This window comes from Camelus bactrianus, chromosome 6, assembly GCF_048773025.1.
Source record: "Camelus bactrianus isolate YW-2024 breed Bactrian camel chromosome 6, ASM4877302v1, whole genome shotgun sequence".
Taxonomy (NCBI): Eukaryota; Metazoa; Chordata; class Mammalia; order Artiodactyla; family Camelidae; genus Camelus; species Camelus bactrianus.
This window is the reverse complement of record NC_133544.1, coordinates 84,062,548-84,079,082: the sequence shown is the minus strand read 5'-3', so window position 1 is coordinate 84,079,082 and position 16,535 is coordinate 84,062,548. Positions and strand designations below refer to the sequence as shown.

The 16,535-nt window shown below is 41.2% G+C and overlaps 1 protein-coding gene across 1 annotated transcript in view; it reads left to right on the top strand.

The window, feature by feature from the left end:
- The window catches only part of MNS1 (meiosis specific nuclear structural 1), a 254,471-nt gene extending 246,962 nt beyond the window's left edge, over positions 1-7,509 (top strand). Inside the window, exon 16 of the mRNA XM_074366177.1 lies at positions 6,964-7,509. Within this exon, the coding sequence (XP_074222278.1) occupies positions 6,964-7,008 (45 nt within the window). The 3' untranslated portion in view covers positions 7,009-7,509. The remainder of the gene's footprint in view (positions 1-6,963) is intronic.
- The last annotated feature ends 9,026 nt before the right edge of the window (positions 7,510-16,535 follow it).

Sequence of the window (16,535 nt, the reverse complement as noted above, 5' to 3'; positions counted from 1 at the left end):
ACATGGATTTGTTTCAGTGCCCCTGTTCCAAAGGGGAACTTGAATCCTGGACAGTTAACTGAGGCAGAAATCTGGTCAAATGCCCTGGAAAAACACGGAGGGATGAGCAGAGGCTGGGGCCCTGGGGCATCTGAGAAGCCAGGATGCACGAAACACAGGCTTAAAGCAGTAAGACTAATCCCATACTTCAACGACTCCGGTTTGAATCTGATAAACAATTGCTCATTACGAACACAGAAAAAAGCAATGGCTGCAAGATGGTGTTTCGGAAGCTGGTGAGACTGACTGTCAGGTTGAAGGTACTGGCGCCTTCAAAAGAGCAGAGCCTGAGAAGGCAGAAGCCAATAAAAGCTCAGTCCTCAAGAAGTGATTCATGATATAGAAAGGATGGAAACCCAAAAGGAACGGTTTGTACTTGGATACATTCAAGGATGCTGCTTAATTAATACACCAGTTAGGGCACCAGAGCCTCCTTGAGGATACTTCGGGAGAATTTTTTTAAACACAAAATGTTACGAGAGCTAATAGAAGCACCTCTATTGGGCCAAGTGCCTTTCGTAAATTATCTATAATACTCTCAACAACAGCCCAGGCAGTGAGGCATATTGCTATTTTACAGGTGGGAAATGAAGACTCAGAGAGTTACAGTACAGCATCCCCAGCCACTCAGCTAATAAGGTGCTGAACTGGGTCTAGTTCCAGAAAGCATTGAGAACAAATAAGCTTAAATTATGAAATAAAGTATATACAGTTACTACCAGTTAGCTCAAAAAAATTCATTTATATGAATAGTTAAGCCTACATGATTATACAAATAGCAAAATGAAATGAAATACAGCCTTCGCTACTGTGACATTATAACGCTAACCGGTCCTTTCTCATTCAGATGTTAGTGAAATCTTTAGATAAAGTCTACCCTTCTGCATCTGCACCTTGGTTTCTTAGTGTCTGCCTTTTTAACTCTCCCAATTGGTCTACAGGTGTATTACCCCAGTTCCTAAACTAATCCTAAGTGAAATAGAACTCGTGTTTAAAATCTGCTAGTATTCAAATTCCAAGTCAAATTTCCCTGTCTTTGGGTCATGCTCATGGAGTCTCCTTCCAGCTCCCAGTATCAACTAACACCTGACATGAGCTAACATCTGATGATAGGAAAAACTAAGGAATGAGGTGATATTATTCTCTAGGGTAATAAAAAGTTAGAAGAAAATTACCACTGACCTTTAACAATGATAAAGATGCTATGGATGCCATACTACATTTATTCACAAAGAAGTTTCAATGTCAAGGAACATTTTAATGTTAGACACTCAGTACAGGAGTTGTAATACGGAAATTTGTGCATCAGATAAAGAAGGCTTCAATATTAAGATACCACCGATTTCCAAGCAAAATAGTATCAGATGTGTCAATAAACAACAAGCATATATTGGGCGTCTGAAAGGAAGAGGAGAGTCGAGGTTAGGGGTGACAGGGGAGTGTCTGTCTCTGATGCAGGAAAGAGAAAAAAGGGAAGTTGCAGCATCGGCCATAATCTGACTGGAGAAGCAACTCATGTCAGAGCAGGGCAGATTCCAGGTCCCAGAAAAACGCTGCTGAAATGAAATATCTTTTTGTCAGTCCATGCTACCAGCTCCCCTCCCTCCCAACTCCAATCAAATGTCCTGGCGGGCTGCCCTCCACTCACCTGGCCCCAGTGATGGTTCCAGAGCTGGGGATGAGACCCAAGCCAGGCAGGAGAGTTTAGCCAACTGAACAGTTAGGAGGAACAGTGTCCACACAAGACTGCTGTCGCTTAGAACACCCGCTGTGAATGTGGGGCATTCCAAAAACTTCCCTCAGTTTTTCTAATTTGCTAGAGGGACTCAGAATGCACTGAAAGCTGCTACACTCACAGTTACAGGTTATTACAGGGACTAAAATCAGCAGAGTCTAGGACAGGTCCAAATACAGAGCTCCTGGGCGTCCTTCTCACAGGAGGCCATGCACTGTGTTAACTCCTTTTGGCCACGGTGTTTGACAATAAGCATGGCCAGCCAGGGAAGCTCACCCCAATCTTTGATGCATAGAGTTTATCCTGGGGCTCCATCACAAACTGCCTGCATGGCTGACCTTCACTCTCCAGCTCCTTTTGGAGACTGGGCTGATATCTTCAATCTCTAGTCCCTTCCAGAGGCAAAACTGATAACCACATGGGCCAAAGCCCTCATCATAAATCACGTTTCTAGATTGATAACTCCTGGGCCAAAGCCCCCGGGCCAAGATACTCCAATCAGGCAGATCATTCCAAGCACCTGGGATCACCTCCCTGTAGTTGAGGGCAAAGGCCAGACCCCTGTTTGGGTAGTGTTAACTCTTTACTGCATACCAGGCCGATCGGAATTCTTCCTCAGGAACTTTCTTTTTGGAAATGACTGCCTTGGTCAGGATCCCTAGAAGCAGAGCTTGAGAAAGGATTCCTGTGTAAGTGATTCACTAAAGGAGTATTCTCAACAGAAAGCTACCAGGAAGCTGGAGAAGACGCTAGGCAAAGAAATGGTTTCAGCTGAAGCCTAGCCACGGTCTAGGTGCTTCGATGCTGATTGCACCTCGGAACAGACCCACCCTGAGAAGAGGCTTTGCACCTCCTTATCAGTCAGCTATTGGCTTTGGGCCACTATCACCATGGGGGAGTAGCGGGTATCATTTTGCAGGCATGACTGGATGAGTCAGCAACTCATGGCCCAAGGCAATTCTGGCGACTTGGGTGCAGCTGTGAGCCAGTATCAATCAGCCACACTGGCAGCAGCTCAAGGATAGATGTGCTGACCTGAAAAGGGGGGTATGGGCCACCAAGAGCACTGACTGTAGTCCACACCTTGCCCTGCTCAGATCAGCTTGCCCGTCACCGTGAGTTCACCCGACCCAGACACAGCTTCTCTGGCGTTCTGGTGCTCACAACCCTGGGGGAAGTTGCAAAAGGAAGGTCAAGGAGACAGACTTCAGCCCTCTGCTGCTATGCATCACAAAGCCAGATCCTCATCATCCCCCTCCTCTTTTGCTCATTCCAGATTCCCCTCCCCACTGGCGAGCATTTCCACTGATCCAGGTTAGCCTGGTGCAGTAACTCGGACCCTCATAGTGAACGGGGTCAAGGCCCTTCTCAGACTATGGTGGCTGTTTCCATCTATTTACAGTTACAATCAGGCAGGGGAATACTGAGAGATGGCACAGCAGATCAGCTGAACACCACACCCATTTCTCCCTGCTCCTTTATCGATCAACGGTTCTACCTCTTCATAGCGATGAGGTCACTACCCCTGTCAGTGTGGTCATTACTTTCTTTGCCTACCAGCTGCTGTGGAGAGACAAGGATGACAGAGTGACCAGGGAGCTTTAAGGTTAGAGGGACTGTATGTTCCTTGGCGGAAGGACCAACCCCCTTGGGAATTTAGAACTCTCAACCCACAGATCCTAAAGCTGCAAGGGCAAGAAGACAAATTCTCCAAGTGGGTCACTGGGAGTGATGCTGAGTGGGGATAGTACTATTTCTACCCCTTAGTTCCTGAACCTATGTGTTCTAACTACCTGAGACATAGCGCCATGTAATAACCATCACTTTGAAATGTATAAAACATTCTAAAGAATAGTGCTCCTTTCTCACCCAGGAGTCATTTCTCAGCTAGCACCTCAGAAAAAGCTTCAAAAAGCCATTCCAGCACATTATCAAGCTGTCAGCTCCTGGGTTGGGCTGTATGTGGGAGGACCAGTGGGGTTCTATATTCATACACTGGTTGTCTCATCTCCTTTTCCATAAGGTGGGTCCTTTGTTCTACAGAGACATTATGTGGGATATGTTAATAAATCAAAGTCTGTGAGCCCTCAAAGAGTACAGTTAGATTAGGTTCTATGAACAAGAAAGACACACCCAAACACAGAACAATCATAGCTAGAATGAACTTTTGCTCTTTCAAACATGGACGTTATCTCATGTAATCAACTTACCATCAAATGATTGCACGTGAGACCAAACGGTCTTCTCAACGGAGTGTCAGTGCTCCTCTCAACCCAAGCAAAACCGAGCACTGGCTCCTCAGCTCCGTACCACGCTCTGTGGTCATGACTGAAGCCAACGGCATCCTTCTTCTCCTGCTCAGACTTTCAACAGCTGTGACCCAGAATATCTTCAACATGTGTATTTAGAAAAGTGACTCAATCTACATTACCATTTTTATAAATGAAGAATTCTAAATTTATCTAAAGCATCAAGGTGCATTAAGACCATTTCCTTACTTACCAAAGGCTTCTAATCTCTTTCCACTTTAAGTTAGTTCTACCTTTGAATGTTGTTCGCTCGACAAAATGGAAGGAAAATTGGAGTTACAGAGCCCTATCTTCTTTAGTAAATATTGCTTAACTTGTCTCCAACAGTTAAAGTGTGTCATTTCAGTTATTTTAATCCAATCATCTAAACATCTTAAAAGAAACTGGCAGAAGGAGCACTTTTCATGTCTTTAGCACTTCTTATCCATTAGAATGCCAGCCTTTGGTCTTAAAGATTCATGCCACATTTGGTTGTTTGTCTTTGAATTATGTAATACTCCCTCTATTATTTTTAGATTATTTTAAAGCCTGAGCTTATCACAAAGCTCCCCATATAGCTAATTTTGTTTCTTTATATGCTGGTTATCTCACTTTCCCAATGAAATAATTAAGGATTGCATAGTGATAATTTTATATTTATAAGAATCTCTCATATGTTTTGAACCACATTCCTTATAGATATTCTAGCCCTAGTATTCATAACTCAATTTTCTGTACTTAAAGCAAAAGAAATGTTTGACATTGACAATCCCATTTTCAGCTGCAAAGCCAGCGGAACTGGAGAGGACATGGTCTCTCTCTTCAGAGATTCCAATCTCACATTATCCTCAGTCTTTGCTAGTCAGATTTAAGTCCAGGGTTATATATCCCATTGTTACATCACCTACCAAATAAGAGAAGAATTTTTCCTTAGCGCTGGCATGTATCTTCAGAAATCTCTTTCTTTTCATAACAGTCCACAAAAAAGTCCAAACTTAAGTCATTTTAACCACTATCATTAATTTGATTTGGTGGTTTTCTTTCTCCTTTTCACATAAAATCATTCCCCTCCCTCCAAATCTTGTCCTGTTTAAAATTGTGTAATATTTTCTGGAGAATAAATTCTTTGTTCCAGAAGTTCTGTAACATTCTCTAATCAAACACTATCAAACCCCAAACTGATTTAAATGCTCTGGAAGTTCAGAGGTGGGACAAACTGGGAATAGCAATGGCTTTGTAAGTCAAGGATGGGTCATGGCCCATCTCTGCCTGAGGTGGAATGAGGATGTAGTTCAAGAAAACAAGAAGAACTGGAAACACTCAATGTGTTTAGAAGACAAATGAACTAGTTTATCTGGAAGATTAGAGAATGAAGCGTGAGAGTTAAATCTGGAATGGAAATGTGGAGAATTTACATGCCAACCTAAGAATTAGGATATTACCCAGGAGTTAAAAGGAAGTGCTAGATGGTGTTTAGGAAGTGAATCGATGTCATTAAAGCTTCGTTTTGGGAAGATTTGTGATGGCATGAAGCAGAACTATTAGAAGGAGGATTAATGACAGTAAAGAAATTTTGAAGTTATTCAAGTATGAGGGAATACCACCTCTTACTGATGTTAACAAAAACAGAAAGAACGCTTGGATGGGAAACCCATTTGAAAACACAGGGCTTGTTTGGCTGTTCCTAAAAAGGTTAAACATAGAATTACCACCTGACCCAGCAATTCTACCCCCACGTATATATTCAAGAGAATTGGAAACAGGTGTTCAAACAAAAACTTGTACAAACATGTTCATAGTAGCATTATTCATAATAACCAAAAAGTGGAACCAACTCAGATGTTCAAATAATGAATGGATAAACAAAATGTGGTCTACTTATACAGTGGAATATTATTTGGCAAGTAAAAGGGATGAAGTACTGATACAAACATGTATCATGGATGAACCTTGAAGACATTATGCTAAGTAAAATAAGCCACACACAAAAAGGACCAGGATCACATGATTATATGTATTTGAAATATCCAGACTAAGCAAATCCATAGAGACCAACAGCAAACTAGTGGCTTCCAGGGACTGGAGTAAGAGGGTGATGGGGAGTGACTATTTAACAGGTTCAAGGTTTCTTTTCAGGATGATGAAAATGTTCTGTAACTGGTGGTAACAGTTGCACATCATTGTGATACTTAATTCTACTAAGTTGTATATTTTTAAATGGTTAAAAGTCAATTTTATGTTATGTATATTTTACTACCAAAAAAATTAAAAAAAAAAAAAGGCTTGCTAACTGATTGGAAATGTTAGGGGAAAAGGATGAGTCCTGATACTGTCATCTGAAGTATGGTTGCTTGTGATACTGATGGCACCATTAATTGAAAAAAAATTAATTAGGGGGCAAGAGAGGAGGTCATGGGGTCAACACTAGGTTTTCTTTAGCTGGCTTGTTTTATGTGGGTGGTTAATCCGATACCCAATAACACACCATGAAGGTGGTGCTGACGCCTACCAATATCATGGAGGAGGAGGCTCCCACCTAAATGCTTCACTTACTGCCTCACCCACTATCAAGGCCACACCATCTAGATCCCCCTTCATGGAAAGAGTCTGTAACTCCAGCTGCTAGAGGTGCTGTCAGCAGGCAGCCTTTAGCTGTCAGCACTTACGGGATCTGCCTCAGCTACAGATAGTGCCTGGCCCAAGGTCATGCCCTTTCCAGGGCTGCTCACAGCCATGACTTGTTAACAAGGGGGTACAAAGGCCCTGCCATTTGGGCCCAATACAGGAAACGTCTGATGACTACTTTAGCTCCAGAACTCCTCCATGGGTTCTGTCAAGACTATCAAGACAGCTCAATGTCTCCCTCTGCCTAACCCTCCTCCTCTTCCCTCCCTTCCACAGGTACTGATCACAGTGGCACTTCCTAATGACCATCCTGCATCTTGAACTCCAACTCAGTGTGCTTCCCAGAAAGCCTAACCTGCAATAACCAGTGCCAGGAGTGGTCTAAGAAAAACAAGTGAGATGGGGGTTTAGAGTTAGTTCATTCACTACCTGCTTGGTAATGAGGATGCCATCACTGAGAGTAAATGAAGCAAAGACAGCCTCTGGCAGCAGGGAGCTGTGCAATGGTCCAAATTTCCACTAGTGGTGAGCTGGGAAGGCAGACCAGGAGAAAGAAATACCCTAGCTGGTTTGCTGTATTAGACATCTGAGAAATATGGATACAACAGTAACTACTAGGACAATGGAATTCCATAGCTAATGCTAAACTGCATTGATGCTCTAGCAAAAGATAAAAGGCTGAGAGCAATTAAAACACAATTGAGAGTCAAGTGGAAAACCAGGGGCCCCTTAGCAGCATATAAAGTGGCTCTCATTTCCTGCAGCAGGAGGGCAGAGAAAACCTGGGACCAGGCCCAGAACTTAATTATTAAAGTAGGTACTTTCCAAAAAAGTTCAACTTTCAAATAGGACAGGTCAAAAAACTATCTGAGGAAGAAATGGACCTTAACACTTGGAGTGGGGAAGTTTCAGCTGATACCCTTGAAAATATTCTCAGATTTCCTGAAAGCCATCAGCCTGCAGAAAGAGCCCAACCCTCCCTATTCAGAGCTACCAAGCCTCTCTTGCTTTAAGAAAATGCAGATTTCTCTCTCCTGCAAGACAATATGTGCTCCTCTAAGGATCTTTAAGGTAGGTAGTTGGGGGAGGATTCTGGTGGGGATCACAGCAAACCCCAGCTGGGGACCTCAGCAAGTCCCAGCTGGGGACATGTTGGGACTAATAAGGACAGAAAGGAAACACAGGAGCGAGCCAGCATGTGCTGGAAAGAGCTGGGGAAGTATACATGGGACCATATCCTGGAGTGCTTGACTAAGAGGATTAGAACAAAAGATTGTAAAAGGGGTTATTTATTAAATCCTAAAGTATGGAGTTTAACAATACAGCAAGGGTCCCCAGAGAGAGCGTGAACTCACTAAATGGATAGCACATAGAAGCATGGAAAAAATGACGGTCCAGTATAAAAGAGGTCAAAACACCAGAATCCCTGCAGCAGATGGAAAAAAGGATTGAAAGGCACAAGGGTAGATACACTGTACCAAACAAAAAACAAATTCCCCCAAATGGTTATGTTCAATGCGAAGACCTGAAGGATACACAAGTTACCAAGACCATAAAGGGATGTGCTGGTGAGAGGAAGACAGGCATCACTTGAAAACTTCAGTGTTGGTTCTGTTTTGCATGCCTGGGCTCTTGATAGGAGAGACAATTAGAGTGCCAGGCTTACTCACGGAAATAGGGATGGTAAGGCCCCACAATGATAGAGGCCAGGTGGTAGTGTCTAATGATCAGAAGCTAGGTTGATGCAATTATTACGGTGAATGGCAAGTTCAGACTGGCATCCAAGAGGAACTGACCCACAGAGTTATGGGGATGGTTAGTACAAAACAGATGGACAAAACCAAATGCACTATTCAACTTGTACCATCAGAAGAAATCAAGGATGACTTAATTAGGAGGCCGAGGACAGTTCTCCCAACAAAACCTCATGACCTTTTGCCCAGTTTTCAAAATTGAACCAGTGTTTTGGACCCAGAGGGTGCAGCTCCCTGTAACAGCAGACCAAACGTACACGGTAAAGCCTTTTCCCTAATGGGCCCTATGGCCATTTACAGATATATATGCACTGGGGAAAGGGAACTGCCCAAATATTTCAGGGACTACTGGATATCACTTTAAGGCAGCATCCTAAAGAATAGTGCCCCTTTCTCACATGGGAGTCATGTTCAAAAACAGCAGAGGTGCCACCTGAGGATGACAGGCATCTGGACTGAGACAAGCTGCAATGATGGGGGCTGTAGTTCATCTTGCTAACATTCCCCTTCTTAGTTTTCCCCAGCAGGAGAAGCCTGTCAGAATCCTAGAGGAGCCTCTTTCCAGTCATATTTTAAGAAGTAGATTTGGGCCATGCAGAGGGTATATAGAGAGGGACACAAAAATGTGACACTAAGACCCCCGTTTAGAGAAGGACTTTGCTGCTCAGTCACTGGCTTTTGTGGACCCAGCTCTTAGCCCCTTCCAGAATTTCCTTAGCTGCAGTAAGGTCTCTCACCCCAGGTCACAACCCTTCCCGATGGCACGCATTCAATGACTGATCGCTACTAAGATACAAGGCCCCAACATTTCCACCCCAAATAAGACAGCTCTGACAATTAGCTCTGGCGCTCTGCATGGCATTGGCCAAAGTGTCCTCAGTCCTGCATTACAGTTTGGTTTTTCTCTCTACCTGCTTCTTTTCTTTCCCCTTCAGGTATTAATCCCAAGGGTATTCTGTAATAAACATTTTTCACTCTAACTCAGAGTTTGCATCCTGGAGGACCCAACCTGCAGCACCTACCTTCTCCCAATCAAATGGAAGAGTACAGATATTTTACTGAGATGAGTGCTAAGTGGTTGGTGGGAGTAGAAAATGGGGCATTGGGTCCTGGTCTTTGAAATTTACTCTTTTTCCACATGAGGCTTCACCCTCTAGATCTTTAGGTAGTAGTTAGAAGCTCCCCATCCCAGCCGTCCGCCCCACTATGAAAATTTCCCTATCTTTAAACCACTCTATTTCCATCTGTACATTCTGCAGTGTTTGCCTCTCCATTTCTTTGGAGTCTGCCACCTGTCCTTATAGAACTCAACTCCTAACCCCTTCTTGGGACCTGATACACACCTACTACATGCACAAAATCTACTTTGCATCACCCTTATGGGACTTAAGGGGAAGCAGAACCAAAGGAAATAGGAAGCTCATGCTATCTGCTTGCCATGAGTAAAACATCCTTTATCTCTGACACAGCTTCCCAGAAACTTTAAGGCTAACTTTCAACATGCAAGTAGGGTTCAATCTCAGATCCTTCACTGCTCTTAACAGTTTTGTCCCATGAAAAGTTGGGAAAAGAACAGGTGTAGAAAGTTTCCACTCTATCCGTGGCTGGGATTCTCCCCAGTAATCATAATCAAACAACCAACAACTTTGAAGTTTAATTTTCTTTAACACATCTGTCCACACAAAAGATTTCTATTTCTCTTATTGGTATAACTTCGATTTTATTTATTGCAAACTTCGGCCTTATGTTAAAAGAACATAACACCCTCCTTGACCTGGGCTAAATTAGAAAACATTCTGATATTAAGTAAAAATAAGGGACACTCTGCCCATATTGCTTTTCCCCGTCCCTGGGTTTCTCTCCTGATTACAGGAAGAAGAGTCTCGAGGTAATTGTTGTGGCTGGCTCTGCCTCAGTGGTAATATTATTGGTATGGTAATAAATATGCCAAATTTGAGGTGATAATGGAATACCCAATGAGAAATTTCCAGTAAGCTCTTGGCTGGAACTTGAGGGAAAAAGTCATAACTAGACATGAAGATGTAGTAATTTGGATGTCAGTCACCAGCTTGGATACGATACACAACTCAGTTTCTTTTTTTACATTTCAACTTACTTTCTGGTCCTGACTTACTTTCTGACTCCATTCCACTGGGCTGACAGGAAAGGTGATCTCAGCCATTCTGAAGGGCATCCTTCATCCTGGATTGTATCATAATCTCAGATTCTTACACGGTGCCAGGGCACAGAGGGGAACTTACACAGTTCCCACTAGGAGTCCACTGTCCTATCTCCATCGTCCCTCCAATTCTTGAAGATCTCTGATGCTTCTGTGCCAGTTTAGTGCCTGGGAATCTATCTCAGACTGCCCACATTCCATCTGTCTAGATGCTCCAAGAGCCATTTCTCTCTGATGCTTTCTTCCTGCTGTCTCCCTGATTGTATTAGCTGGAACCAGTGCCTCAGTGTCTAAGCTCTGGACCTCACAGATCTTCTCATTCCTACCCTCCAAGACAATATCTGTTTGTTGAGGTAGATCTTTGTTCTTTCATGTTTCTTCTGAGACATGCCATTTACACCTGGGAATTTTATCCCCACTTCTTATTAACTTCCTCTTTAAGTTGCCCTAAGGGCTTACAGTTTTGGAATGAAAAAGCCAAGGAGACTTGTGGCCTATTTCTGCTTTCCCTCCTGCTGCATACCTCCTTGGAGGCAATGATCACAGGGCTACATGCTTGAATGAGAGGTGTGGAGAAGGGAAATACAGAGATGAAAACCCCATAGATTCATATCTCAACATAGCTTCCAGTCACACAGATTTGATCATGAGCTAAATAAAGATGAAGCCATGAAAGTTAATGAAATATCTTTTATCCCATTACATCAAATCTACCGGTCTACCTTGCACTTTAAATCACCTTCTGCCATTAAACTTGTCAAACTATTTCAAACTGGTGATTTCATCTTCTTCAGAATTTACAGGAAATAATTATCACTGTATTTCTTCTTTTCGTAATGATCATGTATTATCTTGTGACTTACTTGCTCTTCAAATAACCTAAGGCTTCGCCCATAACTTTCTTAAATTGCAAAACTAATGTGTTCATAATAAAGAATTTGTTGAGGAATATAATTTTGTGTCATGTCAGGTAAGTATCTGAACTAATGCTCTTACTGAAAACACCAAAAAATGCTGAATATAATATATATGTTTTAATTAAGAGCATTAAAGAACTGACCAGATCATAAGGAACTACCAGGCCAAAATAAAAGGGAAAGCTGAAATCCAGGGAGACAAGTAAACAACACCAAAGCCACTTTTGGCCTGAGGGCTTTGTCATTCCTGGAAAACTTGAATTTGGTTTGGCATACTTGAAGGGTGCTGGGGACAGATGTCAAATTCTTAGTGGGAGGTGTGGAGTCTAGTAGAAGATTTACACAAACTAAACTGAGGCTGTAAAAGGCTATACTCTCAAGATAGGGATAAAACAAGTAAATGTTCTCTAATTCCAACTTCCAGGGAAGTCTCTACAAAGAACACTATTTTGGTGCTGGAAAAAGAAGAAAGAGGAAGAGAAGGAGGAGGAAGGGGGAGGGGAAGGGACAAGAAAGATGGGAGGGAGAGGGAGAGGAGGAGTGAGAAGAAGAAAAATAGAGGGGATTAAAACTTTCTCTAAGAATTTGTGACTATGCAGTTTATCCTCCCATGGATATGCAGCGTGGATTTATATCACCTGATGGGCAAGAATACATTAAACCAAAATTACAACCAATACCACAGAGATACAAAAAAAACCCCATAAGAGAATACTAAGAACAAATATATGGAAACAAATTGGACAACCCCTATAAAAAATTGACATGTTTCTGGAAACTTACAGGCCACCAAGACTGAATCAAGAAGAAACAGACCACTTGAACAAACCAATCATTAGAAATGAAATAGAATTAGCAATAAAAAACCTCCCTGCAAACAAAAGTCCAGGACCAGATGGCTTCACTGGGGAATTCTACCAAACATACAAAAAGAACACACACTGATCATTTTCAAACTCTTCCAAAAGACTGAAAAGGAGGGAATACTCCCAAAGTTATTCTATGAAGCCACCATCACCCTGATACCAAAGCCAAACAAAGACACACCAAAGAGAAAATTACAGGCCATTATCATTGACAAACATAGGTGCAAAAATTCTCAACAAAATATTAGCAAACAGAATCCAACAGGACATAAAAAAGATCATACACCATGATCAAGTTGGATTCATCCCAGGGCCACAAAGATTTCAACATACGCAGATTAATCAACGTGATACACCACATCAACAAGAGAAAGGACAAAAATCACATGATCATCTCAACAGATGCAAAAAAAGCATTTGATAAAATTCATCACCAGTTTATGATAAAAACTCTTACCAAGGTGGATATAGAGGGAACATACCTCAATGTAATAAAAGCTATTTGTGACAAACCCACAGCCAGCATAATACCCAATAGTGAAAAGCTGAAAGCCTTCCGCTAAAATCTGGAACAAGACAAGGATGCCCACTCTCACCACTTCTATTCCACATAATCTTGGAAATCCTAGCCAGAGCAATCAGGCAAGAAAAAGAAATAAAAGGATCCATATTGGAAGAGAAGAGATAAAATTGTCATTATATGTGGATGATATGATACTATATATAGAAAACCTTAAAAGCTCAACACAAAAACTACTAGGGCTGAAAAAAGAATTAAGCAAGGTAGCAGGGTACTAGATTAACACAGAAATCAGTTGCATTTCTTTACACTAACAATGAAATAGCAGGAAAAAGAAAGTAAAGAAACAATCCCTTTTAAAATCACACTCAAAACAATAAAATACTTAGGAATAAATCTGACCAAGGAGGTGAAAGACTTATACAGGGAAAACTACAAAATATTGACTAAGGAAATTGAGATGACTTAAATAAATGGAAAGATATCCCATGCTCTTGGATTGGAAGAATCAATATTGTAAACTGGCCATACTTCCCAAGGCAATCTACTGCCTAATGCAATCCCTGTCAAATTATGCATGACATTTTTCACAGAATTAGAACAAATAATCCTAAAATTTATATGGAATCACAAAAGATCCAGAATTGCCAAAGCAATACTGAAGAAAAATAATGAAGCTGGAGGAATAATCCAGGCTTTAGATAATACCACAGAGCTACAGTAATCAAAACAGTGTGGTATTGGCATAAAAACATATGGAACAGCAAAACAGAATAGAGAGCCCAGAAATAAACCCACAGACCCATGGTCAATTAATCTTCAACAAAGGAGAGAAGAATATACAATGGAGAAAAGACAATCTCTTCAGCAAGTGGTGTTGGGAAAACTGGACAGCAGCATGTAAGTCAATGAAGTTAGAACACTCCTTCACACCGTATACAAAAATAAACTCAACACGGCTTAAAGACTTAAATATAAGACGAGATAAACCTCCCAGAAGAAAACATAGGCAAAACATTCTCTGACATAAATCTTAGCAATGTTCTCTTAGGACAGTCTACTCAGGCAATAGAAATAAAAGCAAAAATTAACAGATGGGACCTAATTAAACTTATAAGCTTTTGCACAGCAAGGGAAACCATAAGCAAAACAAAAAGACAGCCTACCGAATGGGAGAAAATATTTGCCAATGATGCGACTGACAAAGGTTTAATTTCCAGAATATATAAACAGCTCATACAATTTAATAACAAAAAAACAAACAACTCAATCTAAAAATGGGCAGAAGGCCTAAACAAACAATTCTCCAGTGAAGACATACAAATGGCCAATAGGCACATGAAAAAATGCTCAATATTGCTAATTAGCAGAGAAATGCAAATCAAAACTACAATGAGATATCATCTCACACCAGTTAGAATGGTTATCGTTCTAAAGTCCATGAACAATAAATGCTGGAGAGGGTGTGGAGAAAAAGGAACCCTCCTACACTGCTCATGGGAATGCAGTTTGGTGCAGCCATTATGGAAAATAGCATGGAGATTCCTCAAAAAACTAAAAATAAACTTACCATATGATCCAGCAATCCCACTTCAGGTCATGTATCCAGAGTAAGCTCTAATTCAAAAAGATACATGCACCCCAATGTTCACAGCAGCACTATATACAATAGCCAAGACATGGAAGCAACTTAAATGTCCATCAACACATGACTGGATAAAGAAGTTGTGGCATATTTATAGAAAGGAATACTACTCAGCCATAAAAAATAAAATAATGCCATTTGTAGCAACATGGATCAATCTAGACATCATCATTCTAAGTGAAGTAAGCAATAAAGAGTAAGAAAAATACCATATGATATCTCTCATATGTGGACTCTAAAAAAAAGACAAATGAACTTATTTACAAAACAAAAACAGACTCATAGACATAGAAAACAAACTTGTGATTGCCAGCGGGGGGAAGGGGGTGGAGAGGGATAAATTTGGAGTTCGAGATTTGCAGTTAATAACTAATATATATAAAAATAAATAACAAGTTTATACTGTATAGCACAGGGAACTATATTCAGTATCTTGTAATGACCTTTAATGATAAAGAATATGAAAATGAATATACGTGTTCATGTAAGACTGAAGCATTATGCTGTACACCAGAAATCGACACAACATTGTAAACTGACTGTACTTCAATAAAGATATATATAAACAATAAAAAAATAGAGCCCTTTAAAAGCTAGCAGCAACCTGAGGGCTTGACCAACTCAGGAGAATGATGCTAACAGATACAATGAGAGGTATTATAAATAGGAAAAACAAAAGATAAAAGATTAAAAAAAATCATACTAACAGCAAACCATAGTACTCACTTGGCATAATTTCAGGTAATGGCAGTGAGGGAAAAGGATAAAGAAAACTAGAAAGTCCCTGGGAATAAGTACATTCGTGTACAAAAAGAGCACAGAAGATAAACATATCCCAGGAATGAGACAAGTTGGCCTACTTCATAGGTAATGATCTTTCCTGAGGTCCGTAAGAAGGAAGTCCGAAGACTTCTTCCTCTTCTCAAATACCCCAGGGATGACATAAAGAGTTAATGTGATTGTTAGTTTTATGTGTCAGCTTGGCTAGGCTAATGTACCACTTATTTAATTAAACACTAACCTAGGTGCTGCTGTGAAGGAATTTTGTTAGATGTCGTTAACATCTACAGTCAGCTGACTTTAAGTAAAGGAGATTATCCTTGATATTCCAAGGGTGTTCCACCTAATCAAGTGAAAGGCCTCAAGTACAACTAAGGTTTTTCCTAAGGCGGAAGAAATTCCACCTGTGGCCTGCAGCTTCTGCTGATGCCCAAGAATTGCTGGCCTGCTGGCCTGTTGGTCTGCCTTACAAACTGGGCTTGTTGGCCCCTCCAATTACGTAAGCCAATTTCTTTAAAATATATATTATAATTACAATAAATATTATGACAAATATATGATCATAATAATATTACAAGAAATTTATAATATATTCTACTAGTTGTTTCCTGATGGATCCCTGCCTTGCACAGCGAGCACAGAAGCACAGACTTGGAATCTGGTACCCTATGCAACCTTTATCATCAGCTCTTCACCCCCATTAGGCCAGTCTCCTGTTTCTCTTCAGAGTCACGCTCATTTTCCTGCTTCTGTTCACACTGCCTGTCCCTTCTGCCTTGTCTCCACTCTTTCTCCCACTTTCCTAAACTCCTTCCCTCTCCTTACACTCTAGTTATGTCCGAAGTCCTTCGTGAAGCCACCTCCCTTCATTGGAGCTCCTTCCACACTTTTCCTTCTCTTAACTCCCTCAGCAGTTATTTGCTGTGCCATTCACTGTGATTCTCCATCTTCCCTCTCACTTAACACTGTTTTGTATACAGTATCCACCACTAGCTAGGTATCAATTTGTAAGGACAAATTGGGCTGTGCAATCAATGTCACATTTCCTTATTTTGTTTAAATCAAATTCAATTCACCTCTGACTTAAGTGATCCTACCCTTAATTCTGCTGAAGCAGAAGGAAACCCAATCCCAGTTACCACTGGGCTTCCCTGCCTTCCTCCCTAGGAAAGCAGTAGAGTCTGGAA